Genomic DNA, 17,016 nt, shown 5'->3' on the forward strand with positions numbered 1-17,016 from the left:
AGAGATAAATTTCTTTTGAATTTACTATCAGACTTTTGCAGCCAGTTTTGACTTGCTCCCACCCACGGGTTGAAGGTTCTTCAGGCACACAAAGCCCAACCGAAACTCACAGAATTACTTCAAAGAAAAGCAGCATTTGCAATTTTTCTCATGCAAATAAAAGACTACAGAGATAACAAACCACGTGTCTGTTTGCTGAGGGTTCTTTTGCAACCATTGCTTATCTGAGAAAAAGCAGCTGAGGACGATAAAGTCCTAGAATTCCTGACAGTAGGTGAGATGAAGGCAGCTGGACAGTTTCACTTTTGCTGGAATATGACTTAAACACCAATTTTATCACTGGAGGCATGGCCCTTGTGTTCCCTTTGGAGTCTACAGCATCGTGGAGTGTTAATAGGAGACCTTAGAAGTTTATAATGATGACCATTTCCACACAAGACAAACCAGTGCTAAAAGTACAGCTCGCCAGCTGCTATGTGGCCTGAAGACAGGCTGGTCTGGCTACTCCCAACACTCATGACCTGAAGGCTGCAGGCAGTTGTCCCAAGGCCAAAAGACAAAGCTGACAATGGCAGCAGCAGCGGGATGTCACTGCTACTCTTTTGTCAGTGCCTGGAGTCCTCCTCAGAGTACCTCACCCACAGCCTGTGTGTGTGTTGAGTGAGATCTCTGCCCCTGCTGTCCCTTCCTTACCCAAAGGAATTGGGCTGGGAAAGGGAAGCAGTAAGAAACATGGACACAGAAAGTTTTACACTGCAACTGTGCAATCAGTATTGCAGCACCTCAACCATTTGGAAGTGTATGCATATGTCATGGACAGCATGGATTTGGACATTTTCTCATTAGATTGATTCCTCTTAAACATCTGCTGGTGCTCCCTATATCCCACAGAGAGGACAGAGCATGGCTCACTGCTGCTAGTGGCAACTCAGGGTCACGGCTGGGAAAGGGAAAGGTGACAAAGGCTTGTGTGTCTGAGTCAGCCTTTTTGTCCAGCCCTGCCTTTACCAATAAAAGCCCTGCAGCCACAATCCCCTGGGTCACAAGCCTTCACAATGTGGCCCTGCTTTGGCATACACGCTCTTCTTGTAGTGGCTGTCACCCTGAGTCCTGTGCCTGCCGCGGCACAGAGTGAAAACGATGTCACTGGGGAAGATCTCTATCCCCCTCTGTGGGACCTGGCCCCTGAAAATCTGCTGGATTTCCCAGTAAAAGACAACAAAATTGTCATCAGTGCTTGGAACTATCAAGACCGACTGGGAGTGTATAAGAGCTTGCTAAGTGCTTCAGCCAAATATTTTGATGCCTTTGGACCCCAAAACAGTGGCAATATTCTCTGGGGATTGCCATTGCAGCATGGCTGGCAATTTCATACAGGTATGAATTATTTCCTTAAGATGCTGGCTTAGCAAAGTGTTTACCAGACCTGCTTAGAGGCTTCCTTTCCAAAGTTTCTGCCTCACAAGCCCAGTATGGCCTCAGGCAGTGTAAACTTTGACACAGCTGCCAATTTGGAAAAGAAATGCTGAGTGAACGCCCTTACCCTGCTGAGAAATAGCTATTAAAATTCCTTATAGGAAGAGGTCAGAATCCAGATTTGTGGTATAGATGGGCAATATTTCAGCTAACTAAAAATCTTTCTAAAGGCATTTCCAGTTGCTTAAATTTATGTAGACAGATTGCAGGGCGTGCATTCTACAGTGATGTTCTTAAATTGTTAACTAATAGGCTTTTATTTTTGTTAATGTTACAAGCTTCTAGAGGTGGTTTGAGTTTTAGTTCTAAGACATATTTGAAAGTTATTTACATAAAGAAAATTATTTACATTTATTCTTCATGATTACCTTAGAAGTAGCTTCCTTATTTTCTAAATATGTTTTTTACAAAAATTGAAGTTTTTTCTCTTTGTTGGGGGGGGATTTGTTTGCTTGTCTGTGGGGTTTTTTTGTTGTTGTTATTTTGTTTTGTTTTGTTTTAAATTATGCCCAGATTCTAAGGGTTTGTCCCCTAAAAGCTCACTGTTTTCTAGGGGCAGTCATTCTGGTTTTCTTGTCCCTGCCAGGGGAGCAGACACAGAAACACACGTGAAAGGTTCTTTAAGGCTAAGCCTGAAATATCTTATCAGGGGTAAACAAATGCATCTGGGTGCCTGTTGTTTTTTTTATTGGATGTAGCCTGTAGTTACATGGTTGTTTGGGTCACTCTGTAGGTTTGAGAGAAGATGGAGGTCCTGCACCTGGTGGTGAAGGGAGCTGCCAGCATTTAGTCACACCTAATGCAAAATTTACTCCTAAGTCAAAATGAGGAAAGCAAGACAGTAAGCAAAATCCAAGCAGGCAACTAGCTGGCAAACAGCTAGCAACAAAAAGAGTTTGGTTGGAGATTAGCAAGCTTTTTCCTCTTTCCCTTCTTTATGTTGACAAAAAGAAGAGCAAATGAAATGAATGGCTGGTACAGCAGGAGAATTGACCCAATGTGTGTCAGAGGCAAAGACTACTGGATGCAGCAGCTACAGCTGAGTGGTGACCTGCTGGAAAGGAGGAGTTGTGGAATATGGCCTCATCCACAAAGTGAGGATGCGCCTTGTTGCAGTGACAACTTCCAAGTAGAGACAAGGGACATAGTTTGTGAGGGGAAGATTTGCCCCTGGTTGCATAGACAGGTGAAGATGTCCTGTCACCTGCTAAAGAGTCATAGGACTGACACTTAGACAAATTTTTTAATTTACATCACCAGAAGGTTAAAAAAATACTAAAAGGAGAAGTGTTGCATAGCTGGAAGTAGTTTTGCAGTAAAAAAACTGTGAGCATTTGAAGGATAGATGGATAAGGGACAAAGAATAACATAATTCTAGTGCATACAGCAGTGGGGTTAGCAAGGACTAAACCTAATCCAGATAGGCAGTGGGATAGATTAGTGATGAATGACTGAAGCATTTGTATATCAACATAATAAGCTTGGTCAAACAAAAGCAAGATTTGAGTTCATGGTGCAAGACAACAGAACTTTGAAAATGTTACAAAATTTGTTGAATTAACAGTTCTGTCCGGTCCTGAAAGTTATGTTGCTGAGAGAATATTTTTATGGTTACGGTTCTGTATAAACCATGAAGAACAAGTGAAGCTGTTACTTAATAACAGTGGTACAAAGATTTGTGGTAATCCACTCAGGGACATAAAATGAAATCAGTATTTTGCCTAAATTTACAGCAGAGACAGGGACCTTGAGACAGCATAGCTAATGAGATTGGGGAAGCAGAAATTGTCACTTGGGAGGCAAAGCTAAACTGAGAGTCCTACCTACAGAAACTGAGGAAACAGGATAGACTTTATCCCCACTTCACATACAGAAGTATAAACACAGGATCAAGAAGTTTAAGAATCACATGGTATTGTATGTCTGAAGAGCAGGAAAGGTTGTGCCTGTACTTAAGAAGAAAAAACGAGATAAGAACAAATATATTTATTTGTCTTATATCAGCAGTAAACAAGACATTAGAATAAGTAAAGAGGAAAGAATAGTTAATGACATGGAACCAGATAGAAAAAGGGATAAAGCACAGTTTATGTGAATCAAAGGTAAATTCTGTCAGGCTAATTTGAAATCTTCTTTCGTCATACAAATGTTGGGGTTTTTTTCAAAGTTCAGAAATGCATTAACTCCCTTTTACAGAACAAGGGAACTGCAAATCTGGTAAAGGAACACCTGAAGGAGAATTTAGTGATAACTGCTGCTAACAGAAGTCTATGGCTAAGTGGAGGATGTGCTAGGAGTTCTTCATCAGCAAGATGAGAATAACTACATTTAGCACTTTCAGTAACAACACTTCCACAAAAACAAGTGGAGAAGTCTTGCTGATGAGGTTTCACATAGTCATCAATAACCCAGCTGGGAGGCACTGTCAATACAGATTAGCTTGGATAGACATGAAGACTGAAATGACAATTGTGTTAAGCACAAGGAATAGGAGGAAGCAGAGACAACAAAAATGGTATGGACACCTGTAAGAGCAGTTAATGCTTCCAGCTCCAATTTTTACATATCTTATAATTATCACTGATACTGCCTGGGAAATCTAACCAAGGCAATGTTTTGTCTTTTTCTTCTTAGCCTTTTATCCTTCCCATTCACCCCCTTTTCACACCAGTGATCTATTGCTGCCTGTTTGTTGACAGTCTGTTGAACTAAAATCTTGAAAAATTGAATATTTCTGTAAATATGAAAAAATATAATCTTAATTTAAAAAAAATGGGTTGAACTGCAACCCTCATTATTGCAAGTTCATGTTCTCAGTGCTTGGCTACTGAAAGATGCAGGTTTGAGTAGCTAGCATGCCCCAAAGCACAAGCTCTGCCCAGTCATCTAGGGAGAATAATTGGGATAATTTGTATGCACATTGTTCATGATCATCTCCTCTTCTTGAGTGTAAGTATCAGAAAATTTGGTTTGGTAATGAGGTTTAGTTCTAATCTGACAGAAATGACACTGCCATTATTCAGCTGACTCGTCAAAGTGCAGGTGCTCTGCAGGGCAGTTTGGGAGCTTCTGGAATAGCTCAAGTTGTTGCACAAGGCCATGGTAATTGCATGTCATGCACTTAAAGCAGACCTCCTGACACTCTGCATGACAACACTTAATGTACAGGTAGGGAATTCTTTTAGGACTTAGGCTATTTCTTCATGCCATGTACTCAAAGGAAAATATTCTCTCATGAATAATTGCAAAATGTCTTGCATGTTTTCTACAGAACAGATGCTTGCAAACTTTGCTAATTAGTTACAGCAATGTTTGCATGCTTAGCTTCACAGTAAGGCTACGTTTGTCTGCATGATTAAGCTGGAAGTGATTCTGTATCACACAACCCAATTAGGTGAGGCAATTACTGGTACATTTAGTTTGTGCTATTTTGCTCGTTAAGCAGCTCTCCTGAACTAGCAGCTCTACATCTATTAGAAATGATACTTCAGCTATGCATGAGCTCATGTCTGCGTGTGAATGTATATTTAATTCTCACTAAAAATACTGTGATCTCCTGATTTCAAACAGTTCAATAAATTCACAGAATACATTTACAGTGAGGGATAGCTCAAAATGTAAAACACAATCAAATTGCTATGCAATGGGAAACTCAAGTACTCTAGGACATTAGTTTATGAAGCAAAGCAACAGTGATTGTTTGGTTTCTCTAACCAAAACTCTGCATGCTTTATTCCTTAATATTTTTTTTCATCTCAGTGGGATTTCTTGTGTGACAAGTTTGAGAAGTATTTGTTGTATTATTTCATTTGATTCATTCAGGTAGATTAGCAGATCCTTCTGGTGCGACTTCCTGTGGCTATGAAAATGGAGAGCTTCTGTGCCAATCTGTAAGAAGCTGGTGGTCCTGTAAGTATATGCTGTCACACTGTTCTTCTCCAAACTAAATTAGTGCCCTTGAAGGCCATCTGAAAATATGTGGGAAGCATTATGACAGGTATATATATTTGTAGATATTTGTAGATATCTGCAGTCTATGATTAGTCCAGAGCAGATTTCTTCAGTTTAGATGCTTGCACTTCAAACTAAAACTTTGTGAGAAAATGTCAAGCAGAAATCTTTGTGGCTCTTATACTATCCTTGGTTCTTTTTCCCTTAGCATGTTTTCCCTCCATCACTTCTATCCCTTGCTCCCTCAGCCTCCTTGATGTCCTGTTGTAAGTTCCCCTTTTCCCCAGACCTGTCAGTAGGTTTGAGCAAGCAGCTCTGTCCCTTTCCTGCCAGACATTTGGATTAATCTTCTGCCTGTGAATCAGCAGTTCAAATACATATATCTTCAGTGAGCAAAGACATAAGCATAGGTAAAATTTAAATGTAAATCTAGGGTAAAACTGACTGTGGTACTCACTTCAGCTTTGGTTTTCCCTCTCTGTGTTTGGATAGCACTAGTGCTCTGCGAGTGCCAAGTAAAAAGAGTCACTGCATAGCCCTTTGCAAGAAGGGGACCTTCCTGGAATAGAATCTACCACTTTTACTTTCTCAGTGTTTGAATTCCTGCTCTTCATTTACCTCTAAGTATTGCATGTTGCCTGATATCCATTTTGTTGCTTCTTGAAAATGTATAAACTCAGCTTTGATTTACCCTATTGAAGCAAGAACATGCAAAGAGTCTTTGAGACTGCTTGGAAATGTCTCTCAGTGTTCTGAGGATATGAAAGCTTTCAGCTGACCTTCAGAGCAGCCCTCTCTGGCACAAGCAGTCACATGAAACCAGGAATGAGTTTAAACCAGAAACTCACATTTAATATACCTCAGCTGTATGGGATACTACCTACTTAAGAACATCAGTCTCTTTGCCCAGAATAATATTTAGTATAGTCCTGTCCTGCATTGATTTATGCCCTCTAAGTCACCCAAGCAGGTGCAAATATAGGCAAGAACACTTAAAAGAACATAAGCACTTTGTGATGTGAGATCAAGGTTTCAATACTTCTCATGAAAATAATGAACAAGAAGCAAGAGCTAGTTCAGCAATAAGTCTCAGTGAATCACTGTTTTCTCATCACTTGAGAGTTTTCCTTTGCTCTTCTTACTGGCCAGACATTTTCTCCTGAATTCCCAACCAGGTCTACATTTAGGAGCTGTATCACACGAGACAAGGGGTTTCTCTTTATATATAACCCTTTATATTTGTTCCATCAGCACCCCCAGGGAAGTTGAAACCCTTGTGCCTGACCAGCCTGTCAGTGTCCCATTATGGGACCCCACCAAACAGTCTGCTCTACTGGAGCATGGTTTGACCAACCCATTTAGGGTCACACACCAACAATGTTCCTACTTGGAGCTGGTAGATATTTCCACTTTTGTCAATTATGTTACCTGCTTCTGGCCACTCCTCCCTTAGTGCCTTTGAAGGACTGACACTAAACAGTGTACTGAATAACACACTTTATTAACAAACACACTGATATCAAACACTGTGACAGGTTAAGGTTCAGAGATTGCTGTTGACAGTAACTGATTGCAAAAATTAATTTGAAGCAATATATTGACCAATTCTAATCACCAATTAAAGCTAGCTAGAGAGTATAATTCAGCTTGCACAGAATGAGGTTCTTACCCAATAGGCATCCCTTTGGGGGAAGAAGACAAGTTCAGCCTGTTGACTGATCCCAGAAGTTATGATGGAGTCTTCTCTGATCTCCCTCCCCACTTTAGCTAGATTTATATTTTATTGAGAAAAGGTTAAGTTCCAGTTGGTGACATTTCACGCTGATGTGGTGCTTGAGTCATTAGTATATGTACAGTGTGAAAAGCAAGACATATTGTCGAGCTAATGAAGCAAAGGCCAGCTTCTGGTTACCATCTGGATTATTCCTATGGCTTAGTTCCTGCTAGCTGCATGTTTTCAGTGGAGCATAACCACAACACCACTGTGTTGCTCCATCCTTTGTTTCCTATCTGCATCAATTTCGACAGACCATGACCGCAGCACCTCCGTGCTGCTCCGTCCTCTTTTATCATCTCATGCTTAGAGCAATACACTGAGTTCCCCCAGTATCCCTGCTCCTAAGGTGTGCAGACCCAGTCCCTGCTGAACTTTGTTTTGTGATCTTTTCCCATAAGGTGGAACAATGGCTTCCCATTAGGAGGACATGGGTACATGGTACGTGTTCAGGTTTTGATGATTTTGGTCCTCACTGCTGGGATTTTGTACAAAACATCAGTGCAGTTTGTGTCCCTGAAACCATGCATGGGCAAATGACTTCTCAGCATAGCAACCCAGAGGTGCCCACCCAAGAGGGAGAACAACAGATCCCCAGGGTTTTCTTCACTCAAAACTATTAAACTTCATTTCTACAGAGGGGACACAATAAAGAGGAGAACTTCAGATTCTCCTTTCAAGAGAGGAATATCAAATAGCCCTGTGGGCACTCTCACTGGGGACAAGATTTGGCACCAGTGAGAGCTGAGCCTGAGTTTCCTACATTCTGGGTCTGACTGCTCCAACTTACACATCAGACCAAAGAAAGCCATCATCATAAAATAAATCTAAACAGATTAACTGAGATAATATCCAAGTAATTTTCGGTGAGTGAAATATTTTTTAAAAGCAAAATTATTATTTTTCAGTAAAATATCACAGTTTCCTTTCTCATAGGTATAGAGTACATAGAAGAGGGATTTTTAATAGCAATACTCGTGGAATACCTCTTAGTCTTTCTACACTTAGTTTGCAATTAATATTTGAGAGACTTTTCTTGTCCTGTCCATGACAGCCTACAAAAGTCTAAGTTTTTAACACTAGCTTTTTTCCTTTCCTGCAAAGTAAAACACAGTGGAAGCTCATACAAGGCTCTTAAAGGACAATGCATAAATGAACACTACAAATCATATCTAAATCAATACAAGTGTCATCTTTATTACATTTCAGTACATATATTCCACTGCTGAACAGACCTGTATTTGTGGCAATTTGAAACAGTTGTATTTGGTGTGGGATAGAGTTTATTTTCCTGTGTTGGAATTTCTTATTTGCTTGTGATTAACAGCTGCTGCCTTTTAATTATTGTTACAGGTATGAATTACTATCTGTCTATTATACCCTTTCTGGGGGCAGTGGAGGCTGGTCTCTTTGGGCAGCTGCCATATGAGATAGAAATATTGCCACCAGAGGAGCAAAAAGATGATTTCTGTTACAGCGTTAAAGACTGCTGGTCTCGCATGCCCAAGCTCATGGATGACTGGAAGGCCTTTTTTGAAGTAAATGTTTTTTTTTTAATATGTTTAGAAATTATAACAAAATATTAGCTTTAAAAACTATTATTACTGTCATTTTTACAATTCAGGGAGCTCAGTTTGTTTTCAATAGCAGCTTCATGTAAAACTAACAAGCAGGAAAAATGGAAAGCATAACATACAGTGAGTCAGAAATAAGTAGGACAGGATTTTTAAACATTATGGAATTTTTCTCTTCCTTTGAGACAGTTCTGTATTTTGTCCTCTGTTCCAAGACACTGTTTTGTATTATATTTGTATTCTTCCAATTATATTTGTATTCTTCCAATACTGCTTATGTTAGCAATGCAAAATAAGTCTGTGAGATGGAACACAGCCCTTAAAAAGTGGCCTTTGGTTGGTTTTATAAGGTCTGTTTATTTCTTTAAACATCTAAAACTTGAAAATGCTGAAACATCATTCAGAACTACACCTATTTATGCAAGGAGATATTCTCTTTCCTCCTCATTCAGCTGTTCTCTAGTCCCAAAAACAACAATATTTCTTACTTCATAGATTTAATAGCTATTTTTTATAGCTAGACTACTGCAGTCAATATTTTTTATTGGTAGTCAAATAACTGATAATGAGCAGGAATGTTAAACTGTAAGTCCCCCTTGAGTGAAAGTAGATGTTTAGGAGTAAGACTGGATTTGTCTTCATAAGATCATTTTTCCCATGCATCATGTTTCAGAAGTTATTGTAAAATATCTACTCCTCAGATAACTATAATGTTAACAAGGATAATTTTCTTCTTTTTCTGAAAATCTTCAGAAAGTTGTGGTTAAAAGAAGATAGATAATTTTTAAAGATAATTAGGAGTTGCCTATTTTAATACTGAATATTCCATGGCACTCAGATACAAAAGTCCATGGAATTTTTGTAACCAAATACCAAAATTATGTGAATAAAACCCTTGCAATGTTGAAGTCAAAGAACAGCAACTATTACTAACTATTCAAATGCAATTTCCTTTAGCTTATTATTTTGTGAGGTATGTGCTAATATAAAAAAATAAGAATTGGGTTTAAACCTCCTCTCACCTTCTCTGCCCTTTTTGCTCCCTGTTGCTGCAGTATCTGTTATCCACAGAACACAAAGCTGTGAGCTCTGCCAGCCTCTCCTCCTTCAAACTGGACGATGCCCTTGGCCTCATGTGGAAGGCACACACCTCCTCCATTGCCTATGCACTCCCCAAATTCCACGACAGGTAAGGGCAATAAAGTGGTGTCCATGGAGCATCTTTCCACCTGCAGGCCTCTTTGGAAGGATGGCATCCTAACAAAGTCTGCATGAGCCTGGGTACCTTAGGCATCTACTCCATAGGCTCTGCTCTTCCTTCCTCTCTCTCAGTGTGGGATGGCCAGCGAGAGATGGATGCCCAAACTGCCATGACCAGTCAGGCTCTGGGCTTAAAATGAGATGCTGGTTCCCCTCTGGGAACCAGGGCCTGGTTCAGGAGCTGTGTTTAATCTGGGAAGAGGCAGGGTTGCCAGAAGAAATTGGGTATAGAGTACTTAAGGAGGCTTCAAGTCACTGTGGCACTGAGGCCACTCATAATTTCATACTGAACAAAAAACTTTGGGATAAATTATCAACTGGTGTGTTCTACAGGAGAATTCAGTTATCTGCTGCATTTTTTTTTCTTCTCTTTCAGCTTAAAATATCTCTCTGATCCAGAAGCAAATTTTGGTGCAGACTGGGCTAATGCCGTAGATTTCATTGCTGCCACACACTTCAGTACAGACTTACTGACCACAAACACCTTCCAGGCTTTCCTGCCCCAGAGGATGCTTGTTGAAGGGGATGTCCTCCCATCCATTAGTGACTTCAGTCCAGGGCAAAATGAGGTCCTGGTGTCACTGAGAGCTCTTCACAAAGTAAATAAAATAACAGGTATGAGCCTGACCTACAGATGTCTGTTGTCCATAAATATTAATATCTTGTTCTCTCTACATACCTTTCTCCATATGAATACAGTGAATGTTTGATATAAAGTAGTATAAACACATCTTAGAGATTAACAGTAAAACAATTAAAATACAACCATAAGCAAACAACACACCAGAGAGCAAATGCTAGTGGGGTAGCACTGACAATATGAGGGATTTCAGTGAGAAAAAAACCCAAAACATTATGGGAGCAGATGATCTTTCTATTCCTGGTTTTCACAGGAAATTTAAAAACAGAGACTTTTTTTTGTGTTTCACTGGTTGAATCTGACACCGTTATAACTGTAAATGAAATTATTATGCCAGTTGAACAAACAAAACAAACAAAAACCAAATTATTATGCCAGTTGAACAAACAAACAAAAACTAAATTATCATGAGCAACAGTTTTTGTGACCAGAAGTGTTCTGCTTTCAGTTTTTGGTTTTCTCTCGGTCTTTGATTTAACAGAGATCTGTGCCAGCAAAACTATCCTTAGTCAGTGCTGACTTTATCGTGCTCAGCAATATAAGTCGTACATCACCATCCAGTGGTGCAACACAGAATTACACTCTCCTGGGGATTCAGTTCTTTCACAGATACTTTTGGGCTGGCTATTTTTGTTACACCTTTATGAAGCAAAGTTATTTTGAATCTTTAAATTAAAATAGAATGTAAAAACACCCTGAAAAATTGGCATGCCAAGCTATGGCACTTGTGATCCTCTTCTGTCTGTACATTTCACTGAAAATTCTCTCACCAGTTGGATTTAAAGCTGAAAAAGTTGTGGAATAAAGCTATTCAGTGCTACAAGAGAGCATCTTCGCATCACAGAGTGCTTCCCTCACAATTTCCACACAGCATTATTTTTGAAATCTGAATAAGGGTCTGAACAGATCTATTGCTTGCTTGGCAGCCTATGACAAAGTTCAGGGTTTCTTGACATACCTCCAAGAAGGGAGGTATGGCAAGAAGCAGCAAGAAACAGCAAGGAAAAGCATGACCAGAAGGACAGGAAGGGGGGTTGAGAGCACCAGGGTAGCACATCAGGTGAGGCCAGCACTGCAGGGAGAGAGGGAAGGATGTATGGATGTTGAACATCATAAATGGAAGGAGAGAGAGAGATAAGCTTCATGCAGGTGCAGCCATAATGAATCCCATAGCTGAAATCCCTTGCTTTGCAGGGGAGAGATTTCCCTGACTTTGCTCTAAGGTTTAGCTGAGAATTAAATGCCACCTAATTAAGCCTGTAACTGATTTGCAGATCAGAAAAAGGAGCTTTAAAATAAATTTGACTGCATCTAAATCTATAGCCTCAGCAGGGACCTGAAAGACCCTACCTTAGTGCTACAGAACACAGGTGACAAAATATACTGGTTTTGTGGGTGCTATTAAATACATCCTGTGAGAGACAGGGTCTCTCCTGGTACTGCAAACTTCAGCAGCAGATAGAGAGTCTTACTACCTCTTAGGATGGGACCCTGTCCAACCTGGAGTGAGACTTGATTTCTTGATTCAGAGTTTGATTACTCTTTATTTTCGTTCAGTTGCCCCTGCTATTCCAGCAGGAGCTGTAATGAGTTGTGCTGCTTCTAAAGCTTTCCTACCTATGGGCTGTCAGATCAGCTTTTTACCCAAAGGCAGAACAGGAGGAGAATAAATTCTTCTTACACTAGACATTTTTACCCTCACGTTTCCCCTCTATCCACTCCAAAGATGAGCTGGGGTGAGGAGTAGGCAGTGACTATCCTGCAAACCGGTGCTGATGCTAGGCTGCGTTGGCCAAGCCACACGTCCTAGAGGGCTGCTGCTTATCACCTGACAAAAGTATTTGGGTCATTTGCTTCTTTAGCTTGAAGTCTTAGCTGGCAGAAAGTGAACACTCTTTGTTTTAGAGAGAAAATGAACACAGGCCTGACTATAACTCCCAAGCTACTGCTCCATAAACCATGGAGCAATGTGCCAGAGCAGACAAAGACCTTCCCACAAGCCTTCCATCATTTCGACCTGCAACACTGGTGACAAGGGGGCAAGCCCCGTTGTCTGTCAATACAAAGGATCCTGAGCTGAACGAATGCTTTTTGTAGGCAATTATCACCCCATCGGCAAGCTCCAGCTTTGTCTACATTTCTCTGTCCCGGGAGAGGGTCCAGTGCTTGTTGCCAGAGGCGCGCTTGGTCCCTGGTATGCTGCGGGCTGCATGCGCTCCATGCTAATGTGACTGTGGAGGAACGGCTACAGGGTAGAGGTCACTCTGACACACTTTTGTTAGATGACCAAGGACTGAGAAAGTACCCAACCCTGCTAATCTGAGTTTCTGCACCTGCAAGAACTTGTGTCCTTGAGCGTAGCTATGGTACCATAACAGTAATGAAGATGAGAGGTGAGAAGCAGAAATGTAAGTTCTCAAGAATGAGGAAGAGCTGATACTGTAGTATAACCAATAGATTGCTTAGCTTACAGAATATGCATGAGCTTATTACTTGTTGTGTATAAAAGTCTGTTGCTTATCAATAAATTTGGAGCTTGCTGATTCTCACATTAAGAGTCCAAGACTTCCCTCACCGCGACATGTGACGATGTCATGTTGTGTTTCTTTCCAAGGAGGATTGCTGCTGAAGCTCTGGCAAAAGGCTATGTCCACCGAAGCGGGAAGAAGAGTGGGCCGAGAACTGATTGAAAGCTTGCCTTTGAGCCAGAAGCCCGAACTGCTCGACCTAATAGGGATTTAGAATTATTGGGAAGGAGATGATTTGAAAGTTCCCAGTTCCTCGAGAAGAAGAGGTTCCAGGGTGGATTGATTTAATCTTTTAGTGGACACTTATCTGGTAGTCTGGCCTTGGTAATTTCTTACAGCAGGATTTCCTGAGTAGCCATGCATGTCTCTCTCATATGGAATGGATATTTTTAACCTTAATTTTCCTCGTTATCTCATTTCTTTAACTTAGTTCCTTACAAATAGAAAAACCTCGCAGAAAAATCTTACTTTACTACTTTTTGTGGCTTTATAAATAATGTACCATAATTGGAGACAAAATTAAAAGCAGGCAAAATATATTCTGTTTCAGACTAATTTTTTCCCCTGTAGGCAGGAATTCCACTAGATATGTAATTACTTGATGGTCTAACAGATGACCATGAGAAACTTTTTTTTGAAGCTCTGGTCTAAAAGCAGCCCCTTGACTGTTTCCCACCGAAGCCGTTATTTTGCAGAGCAACTGCAATCAAACTGGAAGCTTTCAGGCTTTTCAGATTAGGTACTTGAGTACAGATAGATTCCCTTGCTATGCTGTTTTGCAACAAGTACATGGTTGAGCAGAGCCAGTCTCAAGCAGTCCTGAAGGTTTTACATGACAACAGAGATTTCTTGTACTTGATTCATTTCACTTTCTTCAAGAAAACTTTGATCTATATATGAATTTATGTGATTGTATGCGCTGTACAACCACAGGTTGCTTTTCCATTCCCCCATGTCCAATCCACTTGTTGCAGTGTGTCATATAACGTTGGATTTGGTTACTGAGGAAAAGCTGTATTTGCAGTGTTTGCACTCCCAATGCCTGGAACACTCAGACCCAAGAGTTGATCCCAGTTTTTGGGGCAATAACACAGATTTGGAATCGGTTATAACTTGAAAGCAGAAGTTATGGGGAGGTGAGTCAGGGGTCTTGCATACAGACAGGGCTTGAAGTTTCTTGGTAAAGAAGGAAATGAACAAAAGATGTCTTTGCCCACAGCAGCTGGCTTGGAAGTAGATGATCTTTCAGGTCCCTTCCAATCCAAATCCTTCTGCAATTCTATGAAAAGAAGTAACTTCTTTCCATTCCATTTTCCCAGTCTGATTTGTCCTTTCTCCCCAAACCTGCATGATATTTGTGCTGTAAATTAAGAAATAATTATCGTCACATTGAGCAGTTAAACACCATTCTGTCCTTTAATGTCCCAGGACAAAGGTGTTAATTATTCATTGTCATGTAATGGATAAACTCTTAATGTACCATCATTAGCTAACAATTTTCAAAGGAAATACATTAATGAGGTATAAGAAAATGTGGGAGTTTTTACCTTAATTACCTGGTTCATAGATCACAGTAATTAGATTCCAGCAGACTTTAGATATAATCCAAAAGTATCACCACAGCTGCCAGCTGCTAAATATTAAGTTAGTTTTGCTCCTTTGCTCCAGCAAAGTTAGAAACATTTTTTTGACCTTTTCTGGAGTTAACTTAGATTGAACTTAAGGTACGCTTTGAGAAAACAAAAAGAGCCATTAATACAAACTTTTGAACTGCACTCTGCTGCACTCGAGGGAGTATTTATAAAACGCATTTTTAAAAAGCAATTTACTCCTTACCTGAATTTATGAAACATTAGGAAATAGTTCTGAATTTTGAAAAAGAGTCATTTTTCTTAATACAGCATCAAGCTTTTATGTATTTCATACACTTTGTCCTAACCCAACAAGACAACCAGTCAGGTAAAGATTTTAGAAATTGGCCAGTGATTTCTCTGTGGAAGCTGAGGAATGTGTAAAAGTTTAGACAAAATATGAGATGGGGGACCCTTACAAGTAGAGTAGAGCCAGTTATCTTGAAATAGAATAGCTGCATACTCACAGGAAACCTTCTGAGTATCAGAAACTAAACAGAGAGAAAAGCATCAAGAGAAAGCTGTAGAGGTGTGGTAGGATGGCTTTGGAGAGGAATGGGAGAGCAGTGAAGGAGGCTGCTTGCTAATGAGAGATAGCAAAAGCTGATGACTCCCTAAGCAGGGGTTTGCCCAGCGAGAAGAGCTCACAAAGCATAAAGGTTTTTCCTGCTCAGCATTAGTCTGGGGTTTGCTGCTCTCTTCTCGTGCCTTTTACATGTGTGGTCTTTCTAATGAGGAATGGCTGGCATTAAGTAGGGCTACTTCTTATTTGACAGAGGTGGTGTTTAAAATAAGCAAAGACACAGCTGGCTTTGGAAAGACAGGGAGTTAAACTTCTGTACACACATTCGCAAAGAGCAAGCCTAAGGGGATTGGAACAAACAAGGTTTGGGCGTGAAGAAGGGAAATTTAGAAATGAAATGTGGTACATGATAAAGGAAGAACTTGGAAAACATAAACACACCAGAAACGAGCCTGTCCATCCTCAAAACTTGGGCAATAGTGCTGAATGCTGTGCAGTCCCCTCTCCACACCTCATTTTAGTCAGTTCAGCTCCTTATTCCTGAGCACTGTGCTGTTTCCAGTGCCTTTGCTGCAGGAGTGATCACGTTTCTGAGGAATGTTCTGAAGTGAGATTCTTGTCTTTGTCCATATATTTGCAACTGGGCACACAGCTGCTGTGCCTTACCAAATACTGTCCTAAACTTACATCACAGAAATACGTGAGGGCTGACCTCTCCACCTGCTCTTCCATAGGGGGAGTGGCAGCCTTGTCCTTCTCTGGGAAAGGTACCTGTGTCTTTGCAGAACGGCAGACAGGTGTCAGCAGGCACTTCTTTAGCTTTCTCAGGCATCAAGACATAGAGCTTACAGGGCAAACACCCAAGGTGATCATTAGCAAAGATGCCAAAAATCTTTTTTCTTTCAAGTAGGAATTGGACTTCTAGGTTTTCCCTTTCCTATGATCCTAATCTGTGGAGAATTGGGCGTTCCTTTCCAGCCTACGCTCTCTAATGAATAATAAAATGGTTTTTTTTTTTCTGGTGGGAAAAATCTCACCTGGCAAATGTGGAGGAAAGAGCATTCTTGCCCAAGGCAGCCTCTAATGTGGCAGATAGGAGGTTTTGCAGGGAAGCAGAAGATGTAGATTTGGACTCTGACAGATAGAAACAAAACTAACCTAACCTAAGTATTCTAACTGTTGTGCACAGCATTAAAAACCCTCTGCATTTCTCAAACCCAAATTGTTCAGTTACTTTCTCTGACCAAGGCATTTTATCTGCCCCTATCAGCAGGGTGTTGGAGGCTGTGGACCTTCAGTTCCTGCTACCAAAGGCAGTGAGATTCAAAATGATGGAGACCTGTTATAACATTTCCTTCACCTTAAACTCAGTGACCTCAGGAGGATCATGTTTCCTCTCGGGTTTTAATATAATTTAAAAATATTAATATGCTTGTAGATCTGAGTCTAAGCTTATTATGGATTTAATTCTCTTTTTTACAATGGGACACAATGGCCATGAGGTGTTTTGAGAACAACGTGCATGGCACAAACTGCTGCAGGCAGGGGCTGTCAAGGATCCCTAGGAGGGTGTTGGGGAGCCTGGGGCTGCAGACCTGCCTGACTGCACCAGCTGGAAAGGGCTGCTTGGTTAGGAAGCATTGACAGCAGCTCAAAATG

General features: G+C 40.6%; 1 protein-coding gene across 1 annotated transcript; it reads left to right on the top strand.

The window, feature by feature from the left end:
* Nucleotides 1–1,055: 1,055 nt before the first annotated feature.
* On the top strand, nucleotides 1,056–13,417 carry LOC311151883 (protein LEG1 homolog; the record flags this gene model as incomplete). The annotated part of the gene is made up of 6 exons (XM_084202590.1): nucleotides 1,056–1,377; nucleotides 5,299–5,385; nucleotides 8,555–8,739; nucleotides 9,831–9,964; nucleotides 10,412–10,650; nucleotides 13,290–13,417. The coding sequence occupies 6 exons, from the start codon at nucleotides 1,056–1,058 to the stop codon at nucleotides 13,415–13,417; spliced, it is 1,095 nt and encodes a 364-aa protein (XP_084058716.1).
* Nucleotides 13,418–17,016: the final 3,599 nt, after the last annotated feature.

The sequence above is a fragment of the Fringilla coelebs genome, assembly GCF_963513975.1.
Source record: "Fringilla coelebs genome assembly, chromosome: 3".
Lineage (NCBI taxonomy): Eukaryota > Metazoa > Chordata > Aves > Passeriformes > Fringillidae > Fringilla > Fringilla coelebs.